General features: G+C 44.4%; 1 protein-coding gene across 1 annotated transcript in view; it reads right to left on the bottom strand.

Moving 5' to 3' along the window:
- Positions 1-27,344, bottom strand: part of stt3a (STT3 oligosaccharyltransferase complex catalytic subunit A) — a 73,486-nt gene that overhangs the window by 25,979 nt on the left and 20,163 nt on the right. Inside the window, exons 2-10 of the mRNA XM_078198854.1 lie at positions 20,231-20,354; positions 17,980-18,040; positions 15,377-15,498; positions 14,313-14,458; positions 11,971-12,061; positions 8,608-8,714; positions 4,057-4,221; positions 2,622-2,802; positions 1,120-1,275 (exon numbers count right to left, since the gene is read on the bottom strand). Coding sequence (XP_078054980.1) covers positions 1,120-1,275; positions 2,622-2,802; positions 4,057-4,221; positions 8,608-8,714; positions 11,971-12,061; positions 14,313-14,458; positions 15,377-15,498; positions 17,980-18,040; positions 20,231-20,318 — 1,117 coding nt within the window. The 5' untranslated portion in view covers positions 20,319-20,354. The remainder of the gene's footprint in view (positions 1-1,119; positions 1,276-2,621; positions 2,803-4,056; positions 4,222-8,607; positions 8,715-11,970; positions 12,062-14,312; positions 14,459-15,376; positions 15,499-17,979; positions 18,041-20,230; positions 20,355-27,344) is intronic.

The following is a 27,344-nucleotide window of genomic DNA, read 5'->3' as shown; positions in this document are numbered from 1 at the left end:
TGCATATGGGACAAAGACGGGTCTACAGAGTTAGCCATGATCTCATTCCAGGAATATAGGTTATTTAGCCCCGCAAATCTGTTCTGCTATTCAATAAATTCTTGGCTGATCTGTGGCCTAACTCCATGGTCACATTCTGTTCAATGTCTTCATACAGATTGCATGCAACAATGTGTTTTAAGTTTATTTATTAGTGTCACAATGAAGTTACTGTGAAAATCCCATAGTCGTCACACTCGGGCACCTGTTCGGGTACACAGAGGGCCAATTTAGCATGGCCAATGGACCTAACCAGCACGTCTTCCGGATTGGAGGAAGAAACCTGAGCACCTGGAGGAAACCCACGCAGACACAAGGAAAACATGCAGACTCTGTACAAAAGCAAGCTGGGAATCGAACCCTGCTGTGAATCGCTGCTGCCTTCAGACATTTTTCTACATTAAACGTGCTATATCATTGCATTATTGGGCGGCACGGTAGCACAGTGGTTAGCACTGCTGCTTCACAGCTCCAGGGACCTGGGTTCGAATCCCGGCTCGGGTCGCTGTCTGCGTGGAGTTTGCACATTCTCCCGGTGTCTGCGTGGGTTTCCTCCGGGTGCTCCGGTTTCCGCCCACAGTCCAAAGATGTGCGGGCTAGGTTGATTGGCCATTCTAAATTGCCCCTTAGTATCCCGGGATGCATAGGTTAGAGGGGGTTAGTGGGTAAATATGTAGGGATATGTGGATCGGGTCTGGGTGGGATTGTGGTTGGTGCAGACACGATGGGCCAAATGGCCTCTTTCTGCACTGTAGGATTCTATGATTCCGGGTCCCTGGCACTGTGAGGCAGCAGTGCTAACCACTATGCCACCAAGTCGCCCAATAATGCAATGATATAGCACGTTTAATGTAGAAAAATGTCTGAAGGCAGCAGTGATTCACAGCAACTCAGAGGAACAAACATTGTTGAAGAGTAAGCATTCCTCTTAAGTTTCATGTTTGGAAAGTCTTTGGTCAACGTGGCCGTTTAACAGCTCTCAAAACCTTTTGGATGGGGGAATTTGCATAAATCCAAATGCCTAATGCAGGTGGAGTGTGCACATAGACTGCTTCCTCATTCCCTTGTGAACACGCGTACCTGGAAACATGAAGACGAGGAGCTGCAGGTCAAAGTAATATGATGACCAAGTGGTGGGCTGATGTTCGGACACCGAGGCAATGATGGGAATGTTGTTCTTTGCATAAGAAGGGTCCAGTAAAGAGTAGAATCGGCCAGTCCATGGGGAAATCTTGCCTGCAATGAAAACATACCTAGTTATATTCAGAAAACAAAACAAGCTAAAATCTGTTAATTCATCGTGAATACAATATAAAACCACTTTAATTCTTCATATCAGAGGTCTGAATCAGAAGCAAAAGTTACTCAACCTTAAGGAGCAGCAACTATGAAGGGACCTGACAAGAGGTACACCAATTCACTCCAAAAAAATTAAATCTAGAACACTACTTTAAATTCAACCCATGAAAGCAGCACAAATGGTACAGGAGCAAATAAAATACAAATTAGATAATGTTAAGAGCGATTGATTGTAGAGTGGACTTCTGGTGGTTGACATCATACCCACAAGCTGTTGTGCACCTTAATGATGGAGGGGCCCTAGGGTTATTTATAGACAGACAAGATGAGATGGCCATCTCCATTATCTTGTGAACAAATAGTATTCTTTGTATTTCGTAGTGAAAGCAGCCTGTATGCCAATCCAGGAAGGAATATTCGGAAAGCTAATAATCCATAAGGAACAAGCAGAAAACAGTACAGGAAGCTCATTAAGGAAACACAGGAATAGTTACATAGTCTTCAGGAAACACTTGACCATGATCATGGAATGTTGCAGTTATAAACTATAAGAATAGAGAAATCGATTTTCCTGCAAGTGCAGAGACAACCAACAAACCAAAAACAATAAGGAGCACATTAACCTTCCCCCTCAATCTGTACACAAGCAGGAATCAGCAAACAGAAACATCTGCGCAGGTGAAGGAGGGTCAATAATATGGACTGGATTGGCTGACCAGCCTGCTGCTGTGTTTAATTTCTATGTCATTCACTGCAATATATAGCAAGAGAAATATCTGATCAGAATATAGGATCACCAAATGAAAAGCATTGTACTTCAGGGGAAGAAATCTGCTGGCCTTACCTGGTCTGGCCTACACGTGACTCCAGATCCACAACAGTGTGATTAACTCTTTGGGCATTAAAACATAGAAAATAGGAGCAGGAGGAGCCATTCGGCCCTTCAAGCCTGGGCCACCATTCATTACGATCATGGCTGATCGTACAACTCAATAGCCTAATCCCACCTTCCTTCTGTATCCTTCGATAGAAACAGTTCTTTCAAATGTTGGCCTTATCAATGACACTCGTCCCAAGAACCAGAAAAAAATTCAGATCATCACTGATTTTACACACTCCCCTCTTTTTTTTCCTGGGATTAGATAGTGCTTCTGCTGTCGTTTGGAACAGAGATCAAACAAACCACTCTTCTGGCTGTGACTGGAGGAGATTGATTGGGAGAGTGGCAGAGGTAGGGAGCTGTAAGGAGGGAAGGAAGAGGTGATATAATGAAACAATCGTACCTGTCAGCATCAGCACTGCCCCTGCAGACAGAACCACCAATCCCACCAGGGAGATGACACTCTTGAAAAGGATCTCAAACTGCTGCGGATTTAACTTGCTGCGTAGATAGTCAACAAACGCGTGGATTTGGCACAGACCAAAAACACCCAGAGCAGCCATGTGCTCTGAAGACTGGACGGGCTGAGGGGAGGAAGAAAATAAGGTAACTAAGATGCTTCACCATGTGACCCAGACATCAGCTGCACACAGGGCACAACGTATTCTATATCCAAACATTATAATATTATGGTTTCTTTTGAAAAATTGAATAGTTTCTTGACGAGTACGATATAAGAGAAGAAATTAAATTTAACTCAGCATCTGTAACAGATTTTGAAATCAATGTACCAAGGGCCAGTTAACTTGAGTGTTCAAAGCTAAATAATAGAAAGCGATGATTTTCAACCCACTGAAACTGTCGCATAAATGATTCAAAGAGTCACTGCACCTGCTGCTTACTTAAATAGACAGTCTAGTCCAAAACTGACTGCATATACTTTGCAAAAATGATTACAGCTTTTGGGTTGTTTAAGGGATTTGATAGGGTAATTACAGAGAAACAACTTCCTCTGGTGGAACAATCCAGCACACACAATTTTACCATTAGAGCCTTGCCATTTAGATGTGAAATCAGCAAGTATGTTTTGCCACACCAAAGATGGTGGAGATCAAGAATCTTCTCCCTCAGAAGGTTGCGGATGCTGGGAGGTAATTGACCTTTTTTCAATATGGGAGGGTAATAGTTGTTCTTTAGGGAGGGAATTGCAAGATATGGATCAAGGTAATCACAGCTGAGGTACAGCTCAGCCATTATCTAATTAAATGGTGGACATGATAAAGGAGCTGAATAGCCAGCACCTGTTCCTGTCTGAGGCTGGACATGAACCTAAATTCAATTCCGGCCTCGGGTCACTGTCTGTGTGGAGTTTGCACTTTCTCCCCGTGTCTGCGTGGGTTTCCTCCGGGTGCTCTGGTTTCCTACCACACTCCAAAGATGTGCGGGTTAGGTGGATTGGCCATCTAAATGACTGTAGTGTCAGGGGATTGGCAGGGTGGGTGTGTGGGATTGCGGGAGTAGGGCCTGGGTAGGATTGTGGTCGGTGTGGACTCGATGGGCTGAATGGCCTCCTTCTGCACTGTAAGGATTCTATTCTATGATAAAAGTTTAAAGAGGATAGCTGTAACATTTAGCTGCATGTCGGGAGGCTGGACATTATAGCATTGCCTCACATCATGCCACACAATCTTGCGGAGAAAGGATCTCCTCCATTGGTGTCTGGCTTGGTCTGATGTCCTCAACATCTAGGCTCATACATATTGGGGTGCCGTCAACATGTGGGACTTTACAGCAGCATGGTCCAGAGGACAGTAGAGAAAAGAAATAGCTTCACAGACCTGGAATCCCACGAAGGAGATCTGCATTGAGAGGATGGTTCCAAGGCTGTACACTGTGCAGTATGCAACATAGATTCGGTGGGAAAATCGCCCAGTCAGCATAAGAATGAGCACGTGAAGCGGGATCAGATTAATCAGGAACACATAACCGCCCCATGACGAAACCTGAAAGAAATAAAACGCACTAAGAATATAGCAGGGGTAAAATTTGACACCACCCACTTGGCTGTTTCACTTTTATACACAGGGAGGGACAGCTGGGCTAGGCAAGCAGTCTACTCCAGAGCACAAGTCTTCAGCACTACAACTGGGATGTTATTGGGACCAACATGTCTCCGAGTGGGTGGTTGCCATTTTGAAATGTTGTTGACATCCTAATCAAAGGGTGGGCGTGACTCAAACTTTGTGCATCTTTGCAATTGAGGCTGCAACACGTATTGTTTCCCGGACTCTTGCGTCCAGTCCTTAGATACTGGTAAATAAATAGATGCGCTTTTGGGGTCAAAAATTGTGGCTGACCACTAATTTGAGTGTAGCAAGTCGTGTTCACCCCCATTAGTGGAGGGGTTTTTCCAAGGTTCTGAAGGTCAATTCTTTTTGCTGACATCTATTACACAGAGTTCACATAGTTACATTATTTAAATCCTCAGGAGCCAGGTTCCATTACATCAGTGATCCTTTCACATGTCAACTTGGCTCGCACATAAAACCCAGCGGAATAATGAGGACCAAGAGGATCAGGAAGAAAAACAAGTGGACATCAAAATTCACCAAATGTTGGAAACTCCACTGAATGAAGAGGTAAAACAAAATATCACTTAATTACATGACTTAAAATTAGTCAGTCGTTCTGATCATTAGCAGATTGCATTAAGTACTAATTCAACAATGGTAATAAAGTTCCAAAACTAATAAACAAAACAGTGCAACACAATCACAAGTCAAAAGCAGATACTAAAAGATCTGAAGAATCTTTAAAGTTAATAAAATAGTTAATCCAGAAATTTGCAATGGCGCATTTTACAAAGGAGATCTCCAGCCATCCATCCCAATCATCAGTGACAACGCCAGGGAGGCTGTTTTTTAAAACTGCCAATAATAGCTTCAGTTTTGTTTTTCAGTTCAATTACTGCCACGGGACTGGTTACTGCCTTCAAATCTTAGTACAATATCCTCATCTGCAATCTCACATCCTTTTTAAAAATATACACTTTGGATTTCAATCTTGGTTATATTTATTTGCGCAGGTTCAAAATGAAGCGCACTCATAAATTGTCAATTTTTAAAATGACCGAATTGAAAATCGATTGAAGATGTCATCAATCTGCTGGCTGAGCTGCTTCGGGGCTGGGGTCAAATGTCTTTGTTACCGTCAACTTTGATATTGTATTACGGACCTTGTAATCTCCATCCATTTCAAATCAAACCTTGGTATCTTTGCATCATTTTTTATAAACGTTCAGGCTTTGCAACAAGTTTTGTAGCATGGATTTTATTTTCAAATAGACATGCGTCTTTGTTGCCTTGGCCAACTTGATGTCCTATCACACAGTCACCAACAGCCAGATTTGATAAAACAGACATGAGGCTGCTGGTAACTGCACATGGTACCACTTGGATAAGTAAAATGAATAGCCAAAATAAAGTTCACTCCTCACGGGACTGAGTATAGGAGTGGTAGTGTTGGGTTAGCAGCCACGAGACTAGCAGTAAGACAGCAGCAACATTTTGCACTGGGTACATTGTAACCGGGGTGTTTCTTTTTTTTAATAGTTTATGGGTTATTTATTAGTGTCACAAGTAGGCTTACATTAACACTGCAATAAAATAACTGTGAAAATCCCCTAGTCCCCACACTCCGGCGCCTGTTCGGGTACAGAGGGAGAATTTAGCATGGCCAGTGCACCTAACCAGCATGTCCTTCGGACTGTGGGAGGAAACCGGAGCACCCGGAGGAAACCCACGGGGAGAACGTGCAGACTCCACACAGACAGTGACCCAACCGGGAATCGAACCCGGGTTCCTGGCGCTGAGAGGCAGCAGTGCTAACCACTGTGCCACGGCTGTCTCAGTGTGTGCAGTACACAGTCTACATGAACAAAGGAGGAATATGATCGGTAAGGAACAGAGTATCCACCTCAGGATCTAATCTTAGAATCTGAAAACTAAGAGGGCAGCCAATTGGCCCATTGTACTGTGTCAGATCTTTGAACTATCAGATTAGCACCACGAGTCCACTCTTCCCCATCTCCTTTAAATTTTCCTTTCAAGTATATAATTGAAAATTATTTGGGATTTTTTTGGGAATCACGGCTCACTGTGGACATGCAGTTACTGTAACTCCTGCAGCTGAAGGAAGCCATAGTTACTCACACAATTACTCCCGAGTTAAGCTTAACCCAGGACTGCTGTGAGCAGCCATGATGGGTTTGCGACCAGGATTTCCTGCACAACCTTGTTTACTTGTGGATCAGGATGGAACGCAGGCACTTCCTCCCCCTCACAAGATGACAAATCAGCCTCGCCCATTTCCTAACCAAAGCACAAGCAAACAATGCAAAAACTGCATGTATGCTTAAGGATGCTGGCTGAACAAATTTGGTAGAGGGCTAAACCAGAAAATATATCTTCAGTTTGTGCTCCTGTCAGCCCCACAGTTAAACACAAAAAGCTGGAGTAGGCCATATGGTCTTTTGAATCTGCTCCACCATCCAATATGCCCCATGGCTGATCTTTATCTCAATTTGACGTTCCTGCACTAGTGAACAGACTTGGTGAATTACTCACCCTAGAATTCCCAGCCCCCAACCTACTCTTGCAGCTACAGCATTTCTATGACTGATTCAGCTAGGTTTCTGGTCATTGGTAACCCCCAAGGATGTTTTGCAGTATCTTTGCATCGTCCCCGTATCTTACTTAACCTATCTTTGTATTACAAAGAACAAAGAACAGTACAGCACAGGAAACAGGCCCTTCGGCCCTCCAAGCCTGTGCCGCTCCTTGGTCCAACTAGACCAATCGTTTGTATCCCTCCATTCCCAGGCTGCTCAATAAACATGAATACACTACACTCAATCCCCACATACAAGTCATTAATGTGGATCATAAATAGCTGAGGTCCAAGCATGAACCTTTGCAGTATTTTCATAGAAATCATAGAAACCCTACAGTGCAGAAAGAGGCCATTCGGCCCATCGAGTCTGCACCGACCACAATCCCACCCAGTCCCTACCCCCATATTTTACCCGCTAATCCCTCTAATCTATGCATCCCAGGACACTAAGGGGCAATTTTAGCATGGCCAATCAACCTAACCTGCACATCTTTGGACTGTGGGAGGAAACCGGAGCACCAGGAGGAAACCCACGCAGACACGAGGAGAATGTGCAAACTCCACGATTTTGCCAGTAACATCTTGCCAACCTGAAAGCGATCCGTTGATTTCTTCTGTTTTCTTTCCATTCATTAATCCTCAATCCATGCTATTATACTACCCCCAAACATATCAGCCCTAACTTACATAATCTCCTGTGTGGCTCATTCGCACTATCAAGGGCCTACTTCCAGCAGGAGAGAATTTAACCATTTCTACATGACATTCAATGGCATTATCACTACTAAATCCTCTATCAACACTGAAGGGGCGGCATGGTGGCACAGTGGTTAGCACTGATGCCTCTCAGTGCCAGGGACCCGAGTTCGATTCCCCTCAGTGCCAGGGACCCGAGTTCGATTCCCAGCTTGGGTCACTGTCTGTGTGGAGTTTGCACATTCTCTCAGAGTCTGCGTGGGTTTCCTCCGGGTGCTCCGGTTTCCTCCCACAGTCTAAAGATGTGCGGGTTAGGTTGATTGGCCATGTTAAATTGCCCCTTAGTGTCAGGGGGACTGGTAGGGTAAATACATGGGGCTACGGGAATTGGGTTTGTTGTTGGTGCAGTCCTGATGGGCTGAATGGCCTCCTTCTGCACTGTAGGGATTCTATGAACTGGACCAGCATATAAATACTGTGGCTACAAGAGCAGGTCAGAGGCTAGGAATTCTAAGGCGAGTAACTCACCTCCTGATTCCCCAGAGGCTGGTCACCATCGACAAGGCACAGATATTTTATTGTCTAAGGGAATGTATATCTGCTGTGTATTAATTAATTCACTTTAAATATTCACCATTATTTACTGTCAAATCCTTTGATTTACTTTCCCAATTTAGTTTGCTCAACTTGTCCCTCACTCCCATAGTTGGCTTTATTTAGATTTAAGACTACTTTTGAACACAAATTCAATATAAAATTCTATCATATAATGATTATCCCCTCGAGGCTCCTTTACAACAAGGTTATTATTCTGCTTTTCATTGCAAAATACTGGGCCAAAAATGATGCATTTTCTACTTGTTTCCTCGACATACTGATTAAAAAACATTCCATAAACTCATCCATTATTACTGGAAATATAGTTTGCACTATATGAACATTACCATTCGCTTTGATTGCTGTACCATCCTTGTTACACACACTTCTAATTTCCTGATTTATACGCTAAAATGAGTACTTACCATGTAGAAGTAGGCCAGTGCACACATAGCGGACCAGTAGATGGAGCCGGACTTTACTGACTTGATCCACATGTAGTACGTGAGCAACATGCAGAAGATAGCAATACCTGCACAGATATACAACAAATATCACCAAAAGGTAGCTAATCAACAAATAATGCCGGAAATCACTTCCATCCACCTCATTACCACCAGCTTCTTTCAGCAAGATGACAATTCCATTCGCAGTCAATCAAGCTCTCTGCAATTGATAGTCCTGAGGTTTCTGCGGTCTAGAACAGAACCTCCTGCTACTCATAAAAGCATTTCTATACCATGATGAGTTGAATAATCCAAGTTGATACTCCAGCAGAGTACTGAGAAGGGCTGTTCTCGAAATGGCATGTTAAACCAAGGCTATGTCTGCCTGTCCTGGTGATTCAGACAGTTATTAAAGCTCCCATGACACACTGCAGAGAGGAGCTCAGAGCTGTCAATGTCCCGGCTAACTTTGCTAACTCAAAAATCACTGTGCAAAAAAAAACAAAGTGGCGATTCGCCTTCTAGCTTCCTGCAGAATGTTCGCAAATCACATTCCCTAGATTCCAAAGTAAACTGCGTGCATTTATATTACAACTATAGAATTGGAATTGGCTTCCACTGCAATTTTAAAACGAACGCAGCCTGAATCTGGAGTCAGTGAACCAGCTTAATACTGCAGCAAAACAGAGTGGAAGACGTGGGAGAGGAGGTCTCAGCTCGATCCCAGTTTGGGCTTTCAAATATGTAATGAGGTTCTTGCTAGTACAAAAGTAAAATCACCTTCTAGTGAGTAAACCGTAGGGCATTTTAACATAGATTAATGTTTTTAAATACAATTACTTAAGCAACAAAAATGTGCATGTACATAGAGCCTTTAACATAGTAAAATGTTTCAAGGTGCTTCTTAGAAATGTCACAAAACATGGCATCAATTAGGGAAATGCTTGGTTAAAGAGTTAGGACTATGATAAAGGAGAGATAAAGGCTTGGTGGAGTTTAGACAGGGAGTTCCATAGGGTCTAGGCTACTGAAAGCCTGGTTGCCGATGGTGCAGTGGTTAAAAAGGACGATGTACAGAGGCCAGAGTTATCAGAGCAGTGATTTAGAGGCTACAGAGATAAGGAGGCACAAAGCCACGAGGGGTTTGAAAACAAGGAGAATTCTGAAGTGAGACACTGATGGACTGGGAACCCCAATTTTCAATGCGCACAAGAGGTGATGGGTGAATGGGACTAAGCGTGGAGATAGGCAGCAGTGTTTTGGATGAGCTCAGGTTTATGGACACTGGATAATAGGAAGTCTGTCAGGAGAGCATTGGAAATGTCAAGTCTAGAGGTAACAAGGATGAGGGCTTCAGCAGCAAATTAGCAGATGGGGAGAGTTTGGTGATATTGAAGAGGTGAAAGTAGATGGTCTTGGTGACGATCCAGGTAGCAATGATCGACAAATGAGACTCAGAATCAGAATATAGGAGATCTTGCTTATTATTGGTCTGCCAATATTCGTAAGTTTATCTATTGGGTTTACTTATTTTTAGACAATGACAGCTCTGCTTGGAAAACTATGGAACATTATTTTTGCCTCCATGTCTCTCCTGTTTTCTTATTATGTTCAATTACTGGCTTGTATGAATTGTTATACACAAAATAGCATTGCGTTGATCCCCTGTAAAATATGGTCCCAATTCAGAATCCACTTCGGATTCAAGTCTGTTCTTCCCTCCATTCCTATCCATTATAATCTATTTTTTTCCACCTTCTCTAACTGATTCAGCCTTCCACCTTTGGTCCAGATTTTGTTTGGCATCTTTTAAAGACCTGAGGGTCTTCCTTTCATTATCCAGTAAGGGAGCATGGTGTTCCCAAATCTATTTATTTTTAGATACCTGTAAGTTCGTAGTTATGCCAGTAAACAGTTTGCTTCCTTTCCTTCCCCATCTCCTGATAGTCTCATTGAACTTTGTTGAAGTGTTAATCCCATTTTTAAGGACTTGGTTTCATGCATTTATAACATTATCCATAAACTCTTTGGTCCGTCATTAGCTAACATTAAGGCATCTTGGCAGCGGGAATTCAATACTGAGCTTTTTGGTGGCTCGTGGCAGTCAATTCTTTTCAAGAGTGCAGTCTATACGGCTGTGCATTAGACATGGTCTGCTTCAATGTAATGTTCTTCATCGAGTCTACCTACCTGAAGCTGGACTTGCTAGGATGTACTCTGAACTGGAGCCCACATTTGACTCCCGCAACACTGTCTCATACGTTTTAGTTATGTCCAAGGCTATCCCACTTTCTGGTCCTCTGTCTTCTCAACATTTTCAAATGTGAGACAAATTTATTGATATTAACCCTATTACTGATACTGTTCGGGGTGATCCCTGACGAGATAGCTGCAGATCATGTACGTCAGATGCCTTGGTCTTTGCCTCATTCTTGCACAATAACCAATCTTATTCAATTGCAAGTCTGTGGCTCCACCCTCCCACTTGCAATGGGTCAAGATGTTGTTGCTTCTTAAACTTGAAAACATTAAATATAACTTACGTGGATCAATTAAAAGAATTGATTAGGTCTGGCCGGCAACCTTTTATTTATTATTTTGACAACTTTTCTTTCTTCTCGGAGTTGAATAATTCTGCCTATTTCTCCTTATTTTTCCTTTGTCTCTTTTTTCACCCCTAATTTTTCTTTGCCTGCATTTTACGATGTGCTTTTTGTATTTTTTTGTAATAAATAAGAAATAAAGTTTGAAAAATAATGCATTTGAAGCCATGGGCTGGCACAGTGGCAGTGGTCAGCAGTGCTGCCTCAGTGCCAGGGACCTGGGTTCAATTCTGGCCCCGGGTGACTGTGTGGAGTTTGCACGTTCTCCCCGTGTCTGCAAGGGTTTCCTCCCACAGTACAAAGATGTGCAGGTTAGGTTGATTGGCCACGCTAAATTGCCCCTTAGTCTCCTAGGAGACATTAGTGTCAGGGAGATTAGCGGGGTAAATATGTGGGGTTACGGGGATAGCAGCTGGGCGGGACTGTTGTCAGTGCAGGATCGATGGGCCGAATGGCCTCCTCCTGCACTGTAGAGATTTCATGATGTGGAGGTGCCGGCGTTGGACTGGGGTAAACACAGTAAGAAGTTTAACAACACCAGGTTAAAGGAGCTTGGGGCTCCGAAAGCTTGTGTGGCTTTTGCTACCAAATAAACCTGTTGGACTTTAACCTGGTGTTGTTAAACTTCTTACTGAGATTTCATGATCCATTGCTATGCGGCTACTGAAATTGCTGTAGCTACAGAAGATTAATTAAATTGATTTTTCCAACATTAAGTAAGCTTGGGTTGGGTACTCACCTTCATTATCATAGGAGCCAGCTACAGAACGAGAGATGTAACCAGGGACAACAGCAATCATGGCAGCAGCTAACAAGCCTGCGCCAGCATCCTGAAACACAAACAGAACATTAACATTCTTACACAGCGCAGAAAGGGAATTATTCCCAAAATAAACAGTTGCTGAAATACAAACACATGAACATACAAAAAAAAGTAGAAGCAGGCCATTCGGCCCCTCGAGCTTGCCCTGCCATTCAATAAGATTATGCCTGATGCGTTTGTGTTCCACGTTCTACATTACCATCTACCCCAGATAATCTTTGATTCCCTTGCCTAACAAGAATCTATCTACCTCTGCCGCAGAAATATTTAGTGACCCGCTTCTCCTGCGGTAGAGAAATTCAAAGTCTCTCAACTCTCAGAGAAGAAACCTCTCCTCATTTCTGTCCTAAAAGCGCAATCACTTATTTAAAAATAATAAGTCCCTAGTTCTGGACTTACTCACAAGAGGAAACATCGGGCAGAATTCTCCCCCATCTGGGGACTAAGTCCCGCGGTGGGGGTGGTAACGTGGGGTGTTTCCTTCTGTGGAGGCCAACGGGAAAAACACACCAAATCTTCTGGCCCCGACCTCTAGTTATGCAACTGGGTGTTTTGCGCTCTATTCTGGTGGGGCAGGCTTGCTGGGGCATAGTCTGCTGTCCATTCTGGGCGCCATCTTGAAAAGATGCCCAACATCACTGCCCCACTTTTGGAGGAAAGGTGGACCTCCTGAGAAAGAAGATGGCTCTCCAGGAACATCCTGAGGCTGGAAGATGGACCCTCTCCAGGACACAGAATCTGGAAGGTCCACATGTATACTTCCCCCCCTGCCCCCACACACTGTTGTGGTGCTCTGGGGTCAAGGGTTGTCAGCAGCTTCCACCCTGAGCTCCGGAGACAGCCCAGGTATTGTTCAGGTAAATCCCTGCAACTGCACACCATGTTGTTCCTCTATTGCTTTCCATTGGCATCACAGAGAATTGGGTGTGTTGGCTGGGCCTTCACCTGCATCCCATTAGCGGGATGCAAGCGGGTTTCATGCCAGCCTCCAGTGGGGTTTACTGAAACTGACTTTTGGGTTTCCTGCCAAATTCTCCTCACCAGCGGTGGCTTGGGAGAATTATGCCCATCCTTTCCATGTTCACCTTGCCATGACTATTCAGGATTTCACTTATTTCAATCACGTCATTCCTCACTCTTCTAAACTCCAGTGGAAACAAGCTCACTCTATCTAACCTTTCTTCATAACATAAACCGCTCCTCCCAGGAACCAAAAAAGCTGTGCATACAAAACATGGGATGCTTTATAGAACATAGAACATAGAACATTACAGCGCAGAACAGGCCCTTCGGCCCACGATGTTGCACCGACCAGTTAAAAAAAAAACTGTGACCCTCCAACCTAAACCAATTTCTTTTCGTCCATGAACCTATCTACGGATCTCTTAAACGCCCCCAAACTAGGCGCATTTACTACTGATGCTGGCAGGGCATTCCAATCCCTCACCACCCTCTGGGTAAAGAACCTACCCCTGACATCGGTTCTATAACTACCCCCCCTCAATTTAAAGCCATGCCCCCTCGTGCTGGATTTCTCCATCAGAGGAAAAAGGCTATCACTATCCACCCTATCTAAACCTCTAATCATCTTATATGTTTCAATAAGATCCCCTCATGTGTGGTTTCAATTTACTCTCAGGTTGTACAAATGTAGGATCACAAATCATCTTTAATAAAATAATGCTGAGGCTTTCACTACTGAGCCAGGTTAAATAATTCACATAATTCACATTGATGTTATGGCCTCTCTGATTTTCAGTTGCAGCTCTGATATAGAAGAGCCTGTGTCAGTGGCGGGAGCAAAGCAAAGAATCTCCTGGGGCCAACCTTTAAACATTTGTCTAAAGACACCTAGGTCACCAATGGTAACTGCATATAATCAATTCTGTTCACTGCCCACCACTTCCTTCCTGACACCAGGAGGCCAATATGCCCACAACTGGTCAACAGCACTACTTACCACCTAGAAAAGGAAAATCATAGAGCAATGTAAATAAGCTAGTTTGATACAAAACAGCGAGAAACAAAGTTAGCATTCATGTTGTTAGGCAGAACTGAAGAAGCATCTCAGACCTGAAACATTAACTCTGTTTCTCTCTCCACCTGCAACACACCTCTAGCATTTTCCATTTTTATTTCAGGTTTCCAGCATCTTAACATTCCAGTAACATTAAGCTGGCCAGAGCCATTCTGAATGGGTCTCCATACTCCATTGGTGTACATTTCCTGGTTTGTAGGGAACACAGTTCACTTCCTACCTTCAATTCCTTTGTTAAGTGATAAGTGACAATTGTGGTGAAGGATGAGAAGAGGGGAGCCAGAAACACACACACATTCCTGATGTCGACTGCAATGTGGAAGAAGTGCAGCACGTGGTAGAGAGCAGCAGAAGTGATCATAAGACCTGGAAATAAATCATTTAATTACGCAGGTTCATCTCAAACAAATCAAGAAAATTTCAGTGCTATCACCCCAAAAAATAATCTCTTGCCGCACAATAGGCACGGGCAATATTGCACATCCTTTTCATAGTTAGCTCAGGTTACACTGCAGTAAGAGTTCCCAGTGAATGAATGCAATACAAAGGAAACAAAATATTTAAATATGTATGCTATTTCAGGCTGATTGGACAGTACCCTGTAATATACTGGCTGTGTAAATGCAGTAAGGGAGGGTAATAGTTGGTTCAAAATAAGCAATTTTCTTGACTCATTTGGCAAAGACATCGAAGTTAGTTTCCAGCTCCCACCCTGGAATGCAATTGATCTTAACCCTAACAGCACCATCAAGTTCAGGTCTTACCTTTTTATGTTCAATCTTCCATGTTTTCCTAACAAACCCTAATATTACTGTAATAATGCTACTCAAGACTAGTAAGTGTTACAGCATTAGCACCACCAATAAAGCTATTTCATAAGCTTCATTCTTCTTCCTCCCTCCCTCTTCTCGTTAATCTAATTCCCATTTTAAACCTCTTTCAGATAAAAAAAAACACAATTTAGTTATATTTCACTGCTTCAGGTTCCATTGCGTTCTGAAGGCAAGATCTATCATTAAAAATTTAATGACTGATTTCCTCAAACGACAATTTTGAGGTTACAAGGGACGCATGAATTTAAAGACTGACAGGACTGCTTCAGAGTTCCCAGGCAATTTGTGACTCAATGTTTTAAAGCTTCAAGCCAGGAGGTACTGAGTGAACCTCCAACATCTTACAGGGTAACTCAGCCATGATATACACAGGTGTATCAAACAAAACAACTCACTGACGCATTAAAGAGATCAGTAATATGACCGCTTGGAGTACTAAAACTATACTGACCTGGGTAGATTGTTCCTCCAATAATTCTGCCTAATGGATACCAAGCTCGATCATCAAACCAGTTATGGAACTTGTAGAAACCCTCTTCAGTGAGGAAACGAGTGGTCCGGTAATTGAAGTACCTAAGGACGTTTTGAGGCATCAGGCAGGAAAGAACACAGTAAATTCCTCAATAAACACCACTTCTAAATATTTACACATTGCAAAATGTAGAAAAACTTCCAAACTGCAGCAGTTCCAGAAGGCAGCTCAGCATTATCTTCTCAAATTACAACTTGCGGCAGACAATAAATTACAACCCTCCCATTCCAGAGATCAATCTGGTGAACATTCTGTGCAGTGCCTCCAATACAAGTATTTCCTCCCTTCCACATGGAGACCAAAACTGCACCATACTGCTCCAGTTGTGGTCTCACTGAAGCCCTGCATCATTGTACCAAGACTCTTTTATTCTTGTACTCCAATCTCCTTGCATTAAAGGCTAACATGACATTTATCTTCCTAATTGCTTCTGCATTTGTACAATCACAAACAACATGAACATCAACATTAGTCACAGCATGCCAACTCAAAAATGCCCTATTCATTCCAGTCTGTTAACCAATCCTTTATCCACAAAATCGCTATAAGACAAAAGGAGGCCATTTGGCCCATCATGTCTGCACTGGCTCTGCAAACGAGCATCATGACTTAGCACCGTTCCCCTGCCTTTTCCCTGCAGCCGTTATCATCATCCAATGCTCTCCTGAAAGCCTCAATTGAATCTGCCTCCAGCAGGTTCCAGGCAGTATGTTCCAGACACAAACCATTCACTGTGTGAAAATGTATTTTCTCACATCACATTTGCTGCTTCTGTAAATCACTTTAAATCTGTGCCTTCTGGTTCTTGATCCTTTTACGAATGGGAAGTTTCTTCCCATCTACTCTTGTTTAGCCCCCTCATGTTTTTGACCATCTCTATCAAATCTCCTCCTAGCCTTCTTGTCTAAGGAGAACAGTCTCAAACTCTCTAATCTATCCACATGACAGAAGTTTCTCATCTCTGGAACCAGTCTTGTAAACATCTTCCGCATTCTCTCCAATGTGTTCACATCCTTCTTGTACACAAGATTCTAGCTGAAGTCTAACTAGCGTCTTGTAGAAGTGCAGCGTAACCTCCTTGTTCCTGTACTCTATGCCCCTATATTATATGCTTTATTAACTGCTGTCTCCACTTGTTCTGCTCCTTCAGTGATTTATGCACATATACACACAGGTCCCTCTTCTCCTGCACCCCTTTCAAGAATTTTACCTTTTATTCTATATTGTCTCTCCATGTTCTTTTTACCAAATGCATCGTCTCACATTTCTCTTCATTGAACTTCATATGTCACCTATCTGCCCACTCCACCAACTTGTTTATGTCCATGCCAAACTAACCCCCACTCATAAACACTTATCTTGCCTATTAATCTTCGTGTGGTGCATTATTGAATGTTGTTTGGAATACCAGGAGTACTACATCGACTGGTTCCTGTTCATCCAACCCACTTGTTACATCCTCAAAACGCTCTAATAAATTTGTCAAACAGGATTTGCCTTATGCAAAGCATGTTGGCTTTTGAAAAACGGGTGGCACAGTGGTTAGCACTGCTGTCTCTCAGTGCCAGGGACCTGGGTTTGATTCCCAGCTTGGGTCACAGTCTGGGCAGAGTTTGCACGTTCTCCCTGTTTCTGGGTGGGTTTCCTCCGGGTGCTCCAGTTTCCTCCTACAGTCCAAAAGACATGCTGGCCATGCTAAATTCTCCCTCGGTGCCTGGACAGGTGCCGGAGTGTGGTGACTAGGGGGGTTTTCACAGTAACTTCATTGCAGTGTTAATGTAAGCCTATTTGTGACACTAATAAATAAACTTAAAAACAAGTCCAATCGTACTATATCATTTTCTAAGTGCATTGTTAGGAGTTCCTTATCAATAGATTCCAGTATGTTCCTGATGACTGTTGTCAGGTCAACTGGCCTGTGGTCCCCTGTTTTCTCTCCCTTCTTTCTTAAACAGCAATGTTACATTTGATAACATCCAATCTGAAACGCTCCAGAACTTGGTGAATTTTGGAAAATCATAGGCAACACATCCACTATCTGTGCAGTTATTTGTTTTAGAATGCCAGGATGTAGGCCATTAGGTCCTAGGGATTGTCAGATTTTAGTCCCTTAAGTTTCTTCTGTTCTTTGTTTCTCTGCTCAAACTAATTACCTGAACTTCTGTACTTGGAACACCTATGTTACTCTACATTTCTGATGTCAATGTGTGTCTTCTACTGTGAAGACAGACAAAATATTCATTCAATGTCTCTGCCATTTCCTCATTTCCCACGACAATTTCTCCTACCTCTTCTACTTTAGCTCCTCTCTTCCTTTCTATATTCTTGAAGAAGCTCTTGCAATCTGTTTTTATATTCCTGGCTAATTTACTCTCCTACTTTATTTTTTTCCCCCCTTTTATCAACAAGTTTGCTAGTTGCGAAACTAAAATACCTCAAAAGCGCATTAACTGAAAGCTCCCAAAGTTTGGTTTATTTTGGGATATTAAAATAAAGCAAAAGGACTTTGTAGCAGTACTTACGGATCAAACTCATGGATCACACTCTCAAACCTCAATACAGAGAACAATCTGGTGGAAAATGCTGTGGAACAAAGCACAAAATTTGTATAACAATTAAATCCTGTTCACTGCTTTAATACTCTTAACACTAATCTCAACATGAATATTCAAATATATAACACAGATCCGAGATTGAAGTTAACCGCTTTTGTGAAACAACGTCATCTCTGGCTTCTGATAATCAGTCACCAGTTTAAATTGCTGTAAAAATTCCTCCTGTCCGTCATATCAGCTGTGGTATTGGTGGGCTGGGCCTGATAGCTTCAAGTAATAGTCTTTCTGAACTGCAGCCCGGACCTGGTCTTTTAATGTTTTTGGATTGTGTTTAGTTAAATGGTTGTAGATTTCGAGCAGAAGCTCAGAGGATGCCACAATCTAAGTAATGCGACGTAGGAAGTCTCACAACACCAGGTTAAAATCCAGTTACGGGAATAGGACCTGGGTGGGATTGTTGTCAGTGCAGATTTGATGGGCCGAATGGCCTCCTTCTGCTGGAAGGAGCAGCGCTCCGAAAGCTCGTGATTCCAAATAGACCTGTTGGACTTTAACCTGGTGTTGTGAGACTTCCGACTGTGCCCACCCCACTCCAACACCGAGATCACCACATCAAGCAACGCGAGATTGAGCGCCAAGCATCAGCAACAATCTACATGCATTCAGGCTTTCAGTGGGTAAAAACGTGACAGCCTAGCCCAAAGCCGGATAGATTGGGAGCAAAAATGGAGGAAACTGAAGGAAAAGGAATGAATAGAAGATGCATTGCCTCCATTCTCAACTTAATATAGCTTAAGTTTATAGCACACACCCACTCCTTTAACAGATACAGACACTCGGCACAGATGGAATAGCAATATATGACCCGAGAAAACAGTTCAAATTGACTATTTAATAAGATATCTCTGGCTGCTCTGCTGGTTTTTAAAAAATTATTTTATGGGATGTAGGTGTCACTGACTGGCCAGCATTTATTGCCCATCCCTAATTGCCCTTGAGGGGGCAGTTAAGAGTCAACCACATTGCAGAGAACTTGGAGTCACATGCAGGCCAGAGCAGGTCAGGATGGCAGATTTCCTGCCTCAAAAGTATATTAGTGAACCAGATGCGTTTTTACAACAATCGACAATGGTTTCCACATTTTTCAGTTTCTAGTTCTGAGGAATGAAAGACAGTAGAGATGGTGCGACAGGGATTGACGAGATGGTGCGACAGGGATTGACGAGATGGTGCGACAGGGATTGACGAGATGGTGCGACAGGGATTGACGAGATGGTGCGACAGGGATTGACGAGATGGTGCGACAGGGATTGACGAGATGGTGCGACAGGGATTGACGAGATGGTGCGACAGGGATTGACGAGATGGTGCGACAGGGATTGACGAGATGGTGCGACAGGGATTGACGAGATGGTGCGACAGGGATTGACGAGATGGTGCGACAGGGATTGACGAGATGGTGCGACAGGGATTGACGAGATGGTGCGACAGGGATTGACGAGATGGTGCGACAGGGATTGACGAGATGGTGCGACAGGGATTGACGAGATGGTGCGACAGGGATTGACGAGATGGTGCGACAGGGATTGACGAGATGGTGCGACAGGGATTGACGAGATGGTGCGACAGGGATTGACGAGATGGTGCGACAGGGATTGACGAGATGGTGCGACAGGGATTGACGAGATGGTGCGACAGGGATTGACGAGATGGTGCGACAGGGATTGACGAGATGGTGCGACAGGGATTGACGAGATGGTGCGACAGGGATTGACGAGATGGTGCGACAGGGATTGACGAGATGGTGCGACAGGGATTGACGAGATGGTGCGACAGGGATTGACGAGATGGTGCGACAGGGATTAATGAGATGATGTGACAAGGATTGATGAGATCATAGAAACCCTACAGTACAGAAAGAGGCCATCTGCCCATCGAGTCTGCACCGACCACAATCCCACCCAGGCCCTACCCTCATATCCCTACATATTTTACCCGCTAATCCCTCTAATTTACACATCCCAGGACACTAAGGGGCAATTTTAGCATGGCCAATCAACCTAACCCGCACATCTTTGGATGATGTGACAGAGATTGATGAGATGGTGTGACAAGGATTGATGAGATGATGTGACAGGGATTGATACTAAACTGTCTGGGGTACAAGTTGTGCTTTTATCCTTACGATATAATAAGCTAAGCTCCATTTGAAACTTACAGAGCACAGCTGCCATGGACAGAATGAGCAGCTTCAGCAGGGTGTCCTGCTTCTCATAGGACAGCCGCAGGAACCCCAACTTCGTCATCTTTGGCCTGGTATTTGCAGCTGACAAACCATTAACCTGGAAAACAGAATATAACAATTGAAATACTGGCACAAGCATCAGATTTATTCAATACTAGCAAGATCTCAATTACACCAGGGAGCAGAGGGGTAAAACATTTTCTTTTTGTGGAGTTTTGAGTAACCCCACCCCCCCCTCCCCCAAGTTGAAGGATACTGGAGAGTGGAATACACTCACTTTTGTCACCCCTATGAAACAGGACAGATTCAGTAAAGCTCCCTCCATTCTTCTCAATCATCTCACGGGGGCGGCACGGTGGCACAGTGGTTAGCACTGCTGCCTCATAGCTCCAGGGACCCGGGTTCAATTCCGGCCTTGGGTCACTGTCTATCTGGAGTTTGCACGTTCTCCCTGTGTCTGTGTGATTTTTCTCCGGGTGCTCCGGCTTCCTCCCACAGTCCAAAGATGTGCGGGTTAGGTTGATTGGCCATGCTAAATTGACCCTAGTATCAGGGGAGTAGCAGGGTAAATATGTGGGGTTACAGAAATAGGACCTGGGTGGGATTGTTGTCAAAGCAGATTTGATGGGCTGAATGGCCTCCTTCTGCACTGTGATCTCAAACTCAGTGGCCTGTCTTACTAACTGCAACAGAGACTTCCATTTTCCACTCTGATCACAGCCTAAGGTCTCTGAACAGAGCCTTCTAACCCATGTTAAAAGCTCATATCTATGCAGAAATATTGGCTATGCATAAATTCATTTCTGCCTTCTTTCACCGTGATATTGTGCCCATCTCTTGCCTGGATGAGAATTAGTCTTGGCTTCCAGAGATGGGAAGACCATTAAGCCACGGCAGCTGTCCAAGCATCCTTTCCGATGTATTACAGCCTGGTGTGGTTCCTGCTCTGACCAAGACCACAAGAAACTACAAAGGGTTGCGAGTCCATCACGCAAATCAGCCTCCCATCCACTGATTCCATCTACACTTCCCGCTGCCTTGGGAAAGCAGCCAGCATAATTAAGGACCCCACGCACCCCGGACGTACTGTCTCCCATCTTCTTCCATCGGGAAAAAGATACAAAAGTCTGAAAACATGTACCAACAGACTCAAGAACAGCTTCTTCTCTGCTGCCATCAGACTTTTGAATGGACCTGTCATATATTAAGCTGTTCTTTCTCTTCACCCTATCTGTAACTGCAATTCTGCACCCTCTCCTTTTCTTCTTCCCGACGTACTTTACGAACAGTATGTTTTGTCCGTATAGCACGCAAGAAACAATACTCTTCACTGTATCCCAATACATGTGACAATAATAAATCAAATCTATTTCTTCAATTTAACTCCAACTGTAGATGATGCAAATAGCTAGAAAAGGTTTATCATATGTGTAACAGGAATGACTCATAAATCTCTGAACTGACATTCAGGTTTGATGCCAAAGGCCATGCTGAGATTTTCACAAGTCAGAATTGAGTAGTTCCAGTGGTAGACAACAAATCTCAAAGCATAAAGCTCAAGGAAACTAACAATTCTCTCAGTGGATTCCATTTCACACTTGGAGTATATGTCTCTTTTGTTCATTCCAGGGATGTGGGCATCGCTGTCTCTTGCACAACATTTATTGGACATCCTTAACTACTCTTGAGAAGGTGGTGGTGAGTTGCCGCCTTGAACTGCAATTCATGAGATATAGGAACACCCACCCTGCTGTTAGAGTGCGTGTTTATTAGCCGCAGTCAGCAAGTACAAGGAAACTAACAATTCTCTCAGTGGATTCCATTTCACACTTGGAGTGTAGATTAGCTGAGTGAAGTCAAGGCAATCCAGTACAAGATATTGCTTGCAAGGTTAGCCCATGGTACAAGCACGCACTAGTTTATCTGCAAAGACTAAAAATACATTTCCAGAGTTCGGCTTTCATCCAAAGTGATAAGCAGCCAGGTGACCTCTATTAATGTCATACAGCCACAAACGCTTTGTCGATGCCTTGAAGTCTGTCCACCATTTACAAGACACAAGTGATGGAATACTCCCCAACAACACCACTCAAGAAGCTCAACAATATCCAGGACAAAGAAGCCCATTTGATGGGTACCTATCCATCACCTTAAATATTCACTCCCTCTACCACTGGTTCACCATGGCAGCAGTGTGCACCATAAACAAGATGCACTACAGCAACGCGACGAGGCTCCTTCAACAGCACTTTTCAAACCTGTGACCTCTACCCACTGGAAGAATAAAGGCATCAGGTACGTGAACACTGCCAATTTAACCTCCAAGTTGCACACCACCCTGACTTGGAGCTACATCATTCCATCACTTTCGCTGATCAAAATTCTGAAACACACACTCTAACAGCATGAGATGTTCCTACATCTCATGAACTGCAGTTCAAGGCGGCAGCTCACCACCACCTTCTCAATAGTTAAGGATGTCCAATAAATGTTGTGCAAGAGACAGCGATGCCCACATCCCTGGAACGAACAAAAGAGACATATACTCAAACCCACTCCTCTTGAACCAGATGAGGATGACTTGCCCACTGCTGAGGAAGAGCAGGATTGTTGGAGATCCTTCAGATGAGAGTGTGAGGTTTTATAGAATCTTTACAGTGCAGAAGGGGGCCATTTGACCCATCGAGTCTGCACCGACCATAATCCCACCCAGGCCCTATTCTTGTAACCCCACATATTTACCCTGCTAATTCCCTGACACTAAGGTCAATTTTAGCACAGCCAATCGACCTAACCCGCACATCTTTGGACTGTGGCAGGAAACCGGAGCACCCGGAGGAAACCCACGCGGACACAGGGAGAATGTGCAAACTCCACACAGACAATGACCCAAGGCCGGAATTGAACCCAGGTCCCTACTAACCACTGTGCCTCCGTTTGCTTACGTGCACATCAATAATCCAATGGCATGATTCAAAGCAAAGGCAAATCGTATTCTACCATTCCCCTCTGAACTGATATTTACCAACAAGATTTATTCATCTCAATGCTGTCCTGGGACTCTGTTGGTGAAAAGTGACCTATTTCCTGTTCACTATCACTGCATGCCAAAAGAAATCGTAAATTTGAAGGCTCGGGTATTTTGATAAGTCAAGTATTTTCTTAAAACTTTCACTATATGTTTTTGAAGCAATACGAAACAGAATGACCAGATCATGCAAAAGACAAACAAAAAAAATCAACCAAACTGCTTGCAATTAGCACATTTGCATCTGTCAAGACTGTTTATTAGCCACAGTCAGCAAGTACAAGGGGAAATCAACAGGAATCTTATCAGGTGGACTAGTCCAACATTAAAGATAGGATAATAAGGGGAAATGCATGGTGTGTGGTTATTTTAAAGTGATCATACATTGCAGAGCAGAAAGTGAAACTATTCAACATGCTTCTACACTGAACGCCAAGCACTCAGCATCTTTTTGTAAAAATCTATTCACTGAATGCGAGTGCCACTGGCAAGGCCAGTATCCACTGTCCATCACCAAATCTCCTCCAGAAGACAGTGGTGAGCCATTATGGACCAATACTTCTAAAATGGGAAAAGTTTTGATCAGGATCTTTTTCCTACTAATATTTCTGAGACTTGATATGAGGATAAAGTCCAAAGATCCTGACTGCACTCTGGAGTACTTTTTTAAAAATTAAAGAGCCAGAGTCCTGAATAACTGGTAATGTTTGCCAACCGCTCTGGGAAAAAGGACACCTAAACGTGACAGAGAGAACACCTTCACTGCTCCCCCTCCCCCGAACTGAGCTCATTCTCTGTTCAGTATACAGTGCCTAAAGGTTAGGAAAAGACTTGCATTTATGTAATAATTCTCATGACCTCAGAATATCACAAAGCAATTTACAGCCACTGAAGAACTTTTTGACTGTCTTCACAATTATAATGAGCAAGTCACTTTGTGTATGACTGTTCCCCACAAACAGCAATTTGATGTATGGTGGATAATCTGTTTCAGTGGTGTTGAAGGGAGGACAAGACAGGAACTGGGAAGAATGCCACAGGATTCTATTTACAGTCACAGAGTTTTACAGCACAGAAAGAGGCCCTTCGGCTCATTGTGTCTGCGCTAAGCCATCAAACACCTATCTATTCTAATCCCATTTTCCAGCAGCATTTGGTCCATAGCCTTATATGCTATGGCTTTTCAAGTGCTCATCTAAATGCAAGAAGGTTGTGAGAGTTTCCTTTCGGGGAGTGAGTTCCAGATTCCCACCAGCCTCTGGGTAAGTTTTTCCTCAAATCCCCTCTCAACCTCCTGCCCCTTATCTTGAATCTACGCCCCCTGGTTATTGACCCCTCTACTACAGGATATTGGTATGTAGATAGGCTGGAAAATTGGGCGGGGATCCTGGATTCAGGATTCAATCCTGGACCGGGGAGCGGCGCGGGCTTGGAGGGCCGAAGGGCCTGTTCCTGTGCTGTATTGTTCTTTGTACAGGGAAACGTTTCTCCCCATCTACATCCCCTCAAATTTTATACACCTCAGTCAGGTCCTCACTCAGCCTTCTCTGCTCTAAGGAAACCATGATGTGGAGATGCCGGCGTTGGACTGGGGTGAACACAGTAAGAGTTTTAACAACACCAGGTTAAAGTCCAACAGGTTTATTTGGTAGCAAATACCATTAGCTTTCGGAGCACTGCTCCTTCGCCAGATGGAGTGGAAATGTGCTCTCAAACAGGGCACAGAGACACAAAATCAAGTTACAGAATACTGATTAGAATGCGAATCCCTACAGCCAGCCAGGTCTTAAAGATACAGGCAATGTGGGTGGAGGGAGCATTAAGCACAGGTTAAAGAGATGTGTATTGTCTCCAGACAGGACAGCCCCAGTCACGGGCATTCAGCCTCGGATCTTCAGGTAAGCGTTCTCCAAGGCGGCCTTCACGACAGCGCAGAGTCGCTGAGCAGAAACTGATAGCCAAGTTCCGCACACATGAGGACGGCCTAAACCGGGATGTTGGATTTATGTCACATTATCAGTAACCCCCACAGCTTGCCGCCTGGATTTGCAGGCTGTCCTGTCTGGAGACAATACACATCTCTTTAACCTGTGCTTAATGCTCCCTCCACCCACATTGTCTGTATCTTTAAGACCTGGCTGGCTGTAGGGATTCGCATTCTAATCAGTATTCTGTAACTTGATTTTGTGTCTCTGTGCCCTGTTTGAGAGTACATTTCCACTCCATCTGACGAAGGAGCAGCGCTCCGAAAGCTAATGGTATTTGCTACCAAATAAACCTGTTGGACTTTAACCTGATGTTGTTAAAACTCTTACTAAGGAAACCAACCATAGCCTAACCAGCCTCTCTTCATAGCTGAAATGCTCCAGTCCAGGCAACACCCGAGTGAATCTCCTCAGCATTCTGACTAGTGCAATCACATCCTTCTTATAGCAGGGTGAACAGATCTGCACACAGTAATCTTGCTGTGGCCTGAGTGTTTTATACAGCTCCATCATAACCTCCCTGCTCTGGCAAACAGAGCCTTTAACTTGTCATCTAAAAGATAACACCGCCAAGGAAGTAGGTCTTCCCCCAGTACCATAATGGAGTGTCAGACAGACCTTTTGCTCAAATTGGAGTTATTTGATTTGATTTATTAATGTCACTGGGATACAATGAAAAGAATTGTTTCTTGTGCGCTATACAGACAAAACATACCATTCATAGAATACATAAGGGAGAAGGAAAGGAGAGGGTGCAGAATATAGTGTTCCAGTCATAGTTAGGGTGTGGAGAAAGATCAGCTAAATATATGGTAGGTCCGTTCAAACAGCTGGTGGCAGCAGGGAAGAAACTGTTGTTGAGTGGGAGCTCAACCCATTGGGGTGGGAATTGAATCCACCAGCTTCAGACTCGGAAGTGAGTGTGCTCCAATCGGAATCAGGAAAGTTACATTGTCAGAAACCTATGAGAGAGCGGCAAAGGGAGAGGGAGAGAGAGAGAGAGAGAGAGCGGGCAAAGGGAGAGAGAGAGAGAGCAAAGGGAGAGAGCGAGAGAGGGCAAAGGGAGACATAGAGAGAGAGCAAAGGGAGAGAGAGAGAGAGAGAGCGCGGGCAAAGGGAGAGAGAGAGAGCGGGCAAAGGGAGAGAGAGAGAGAGAGAGCGGGCAAAGGGAGAGAGAGAGTGAGAGCGGGCAAAGGGAGAGAGAGAGAGAGAGCAAAGGGAGAGAGAGAGCGGGCAAAGGGAGAGTGAGAGAGAGAGAGAGAGCAAAGGGAGAGAGAGAGAGCGGGCAAAGGGAGAGTGAGAGAGAGCAAAGGGAGAGAGAGAGAGAGAGAGAGAGTGAGAGAGAGAGTGGGCAAAGGGAGAGGGAGAGGGCAAAGGGAGGGAGAGGGAGAGGGCAAAGGGAGGGAGAGGGAGGGCAAAGGGAGGGAGAGGGAGGGCAAAGGGAGGGAGAGAGAGGGCAAAGGGAGGGAGAGAGAGGGCAAAGGGAGGGAGAGAGAGGGCAAAGGGAGGGAGAGAGAGGGCAAAGGGAGGGAGAGAGAGGGCAAAGGGAGGGAGAGAGAGGGCAAAGGGAGGGAGAGAGAGGGCAAAGGGAGGGAGAGAGAGGGCAAAGGGAGGGAGAGAGAGGGCAAAGGGAGGGAGAGAGAGGGCAAAGGGAGGGAGAGAGAGGGCAAAGGGAGGGAGAGAGAGGGCAAAGGGAGGGAGAGAGAGGGCAAAGGGAGGGAGAGAGAGGGCAAAGGGAGGGAGAGAGAGGGCAAAGGGAGGGAGAGAGAGGGCAAAGGGAGGGAGAGAGAGGGCAAAGGGAGGGAGAGAGAGGGCAAAGGGAGGGAGAGAGAGGGCAAAGGGAGGGAGAGAGAGGGCAAAGGGAGGGAGAGAGAGGGCAAAGGGAGGGAGAGAGAGGGCAAAGGGAGGGAGAGAGAGGGCAAAGGGAGGGAGAGAGAGGGCAAAGGGAGGGAGAGAGAGGGCAAAGGGAGGGAGAGAGAGGGCAAAGGGAGGGAGAGAGAGGGCAAAGGGAGGGAGAGAGAGGGCAAAGGGAGGGAGAGAGAGGGCAAAGGGAGGGAGAGAGAGGGCAAAGGGA

Source organism: Mustelus asterias, chromosome 27 (assembly GCF_964213995.1).
Source record: "Mustelus asterias chromosome 27, sMusAst1.hap1.1, whole genome shotgun sequence".
Taxonomy (NCBI): domain Eukaryota; kingdom Metazoa; phylum Chordata; class Chondrichthyes; order Carcharhiniformes; family Triakidae; genus Mustelus; species Mustelus asterias.
Note: the sequence above shows the minus strand (reverse complement) of the source record. Positions and strands in the feature narration are given on the sequence as shown.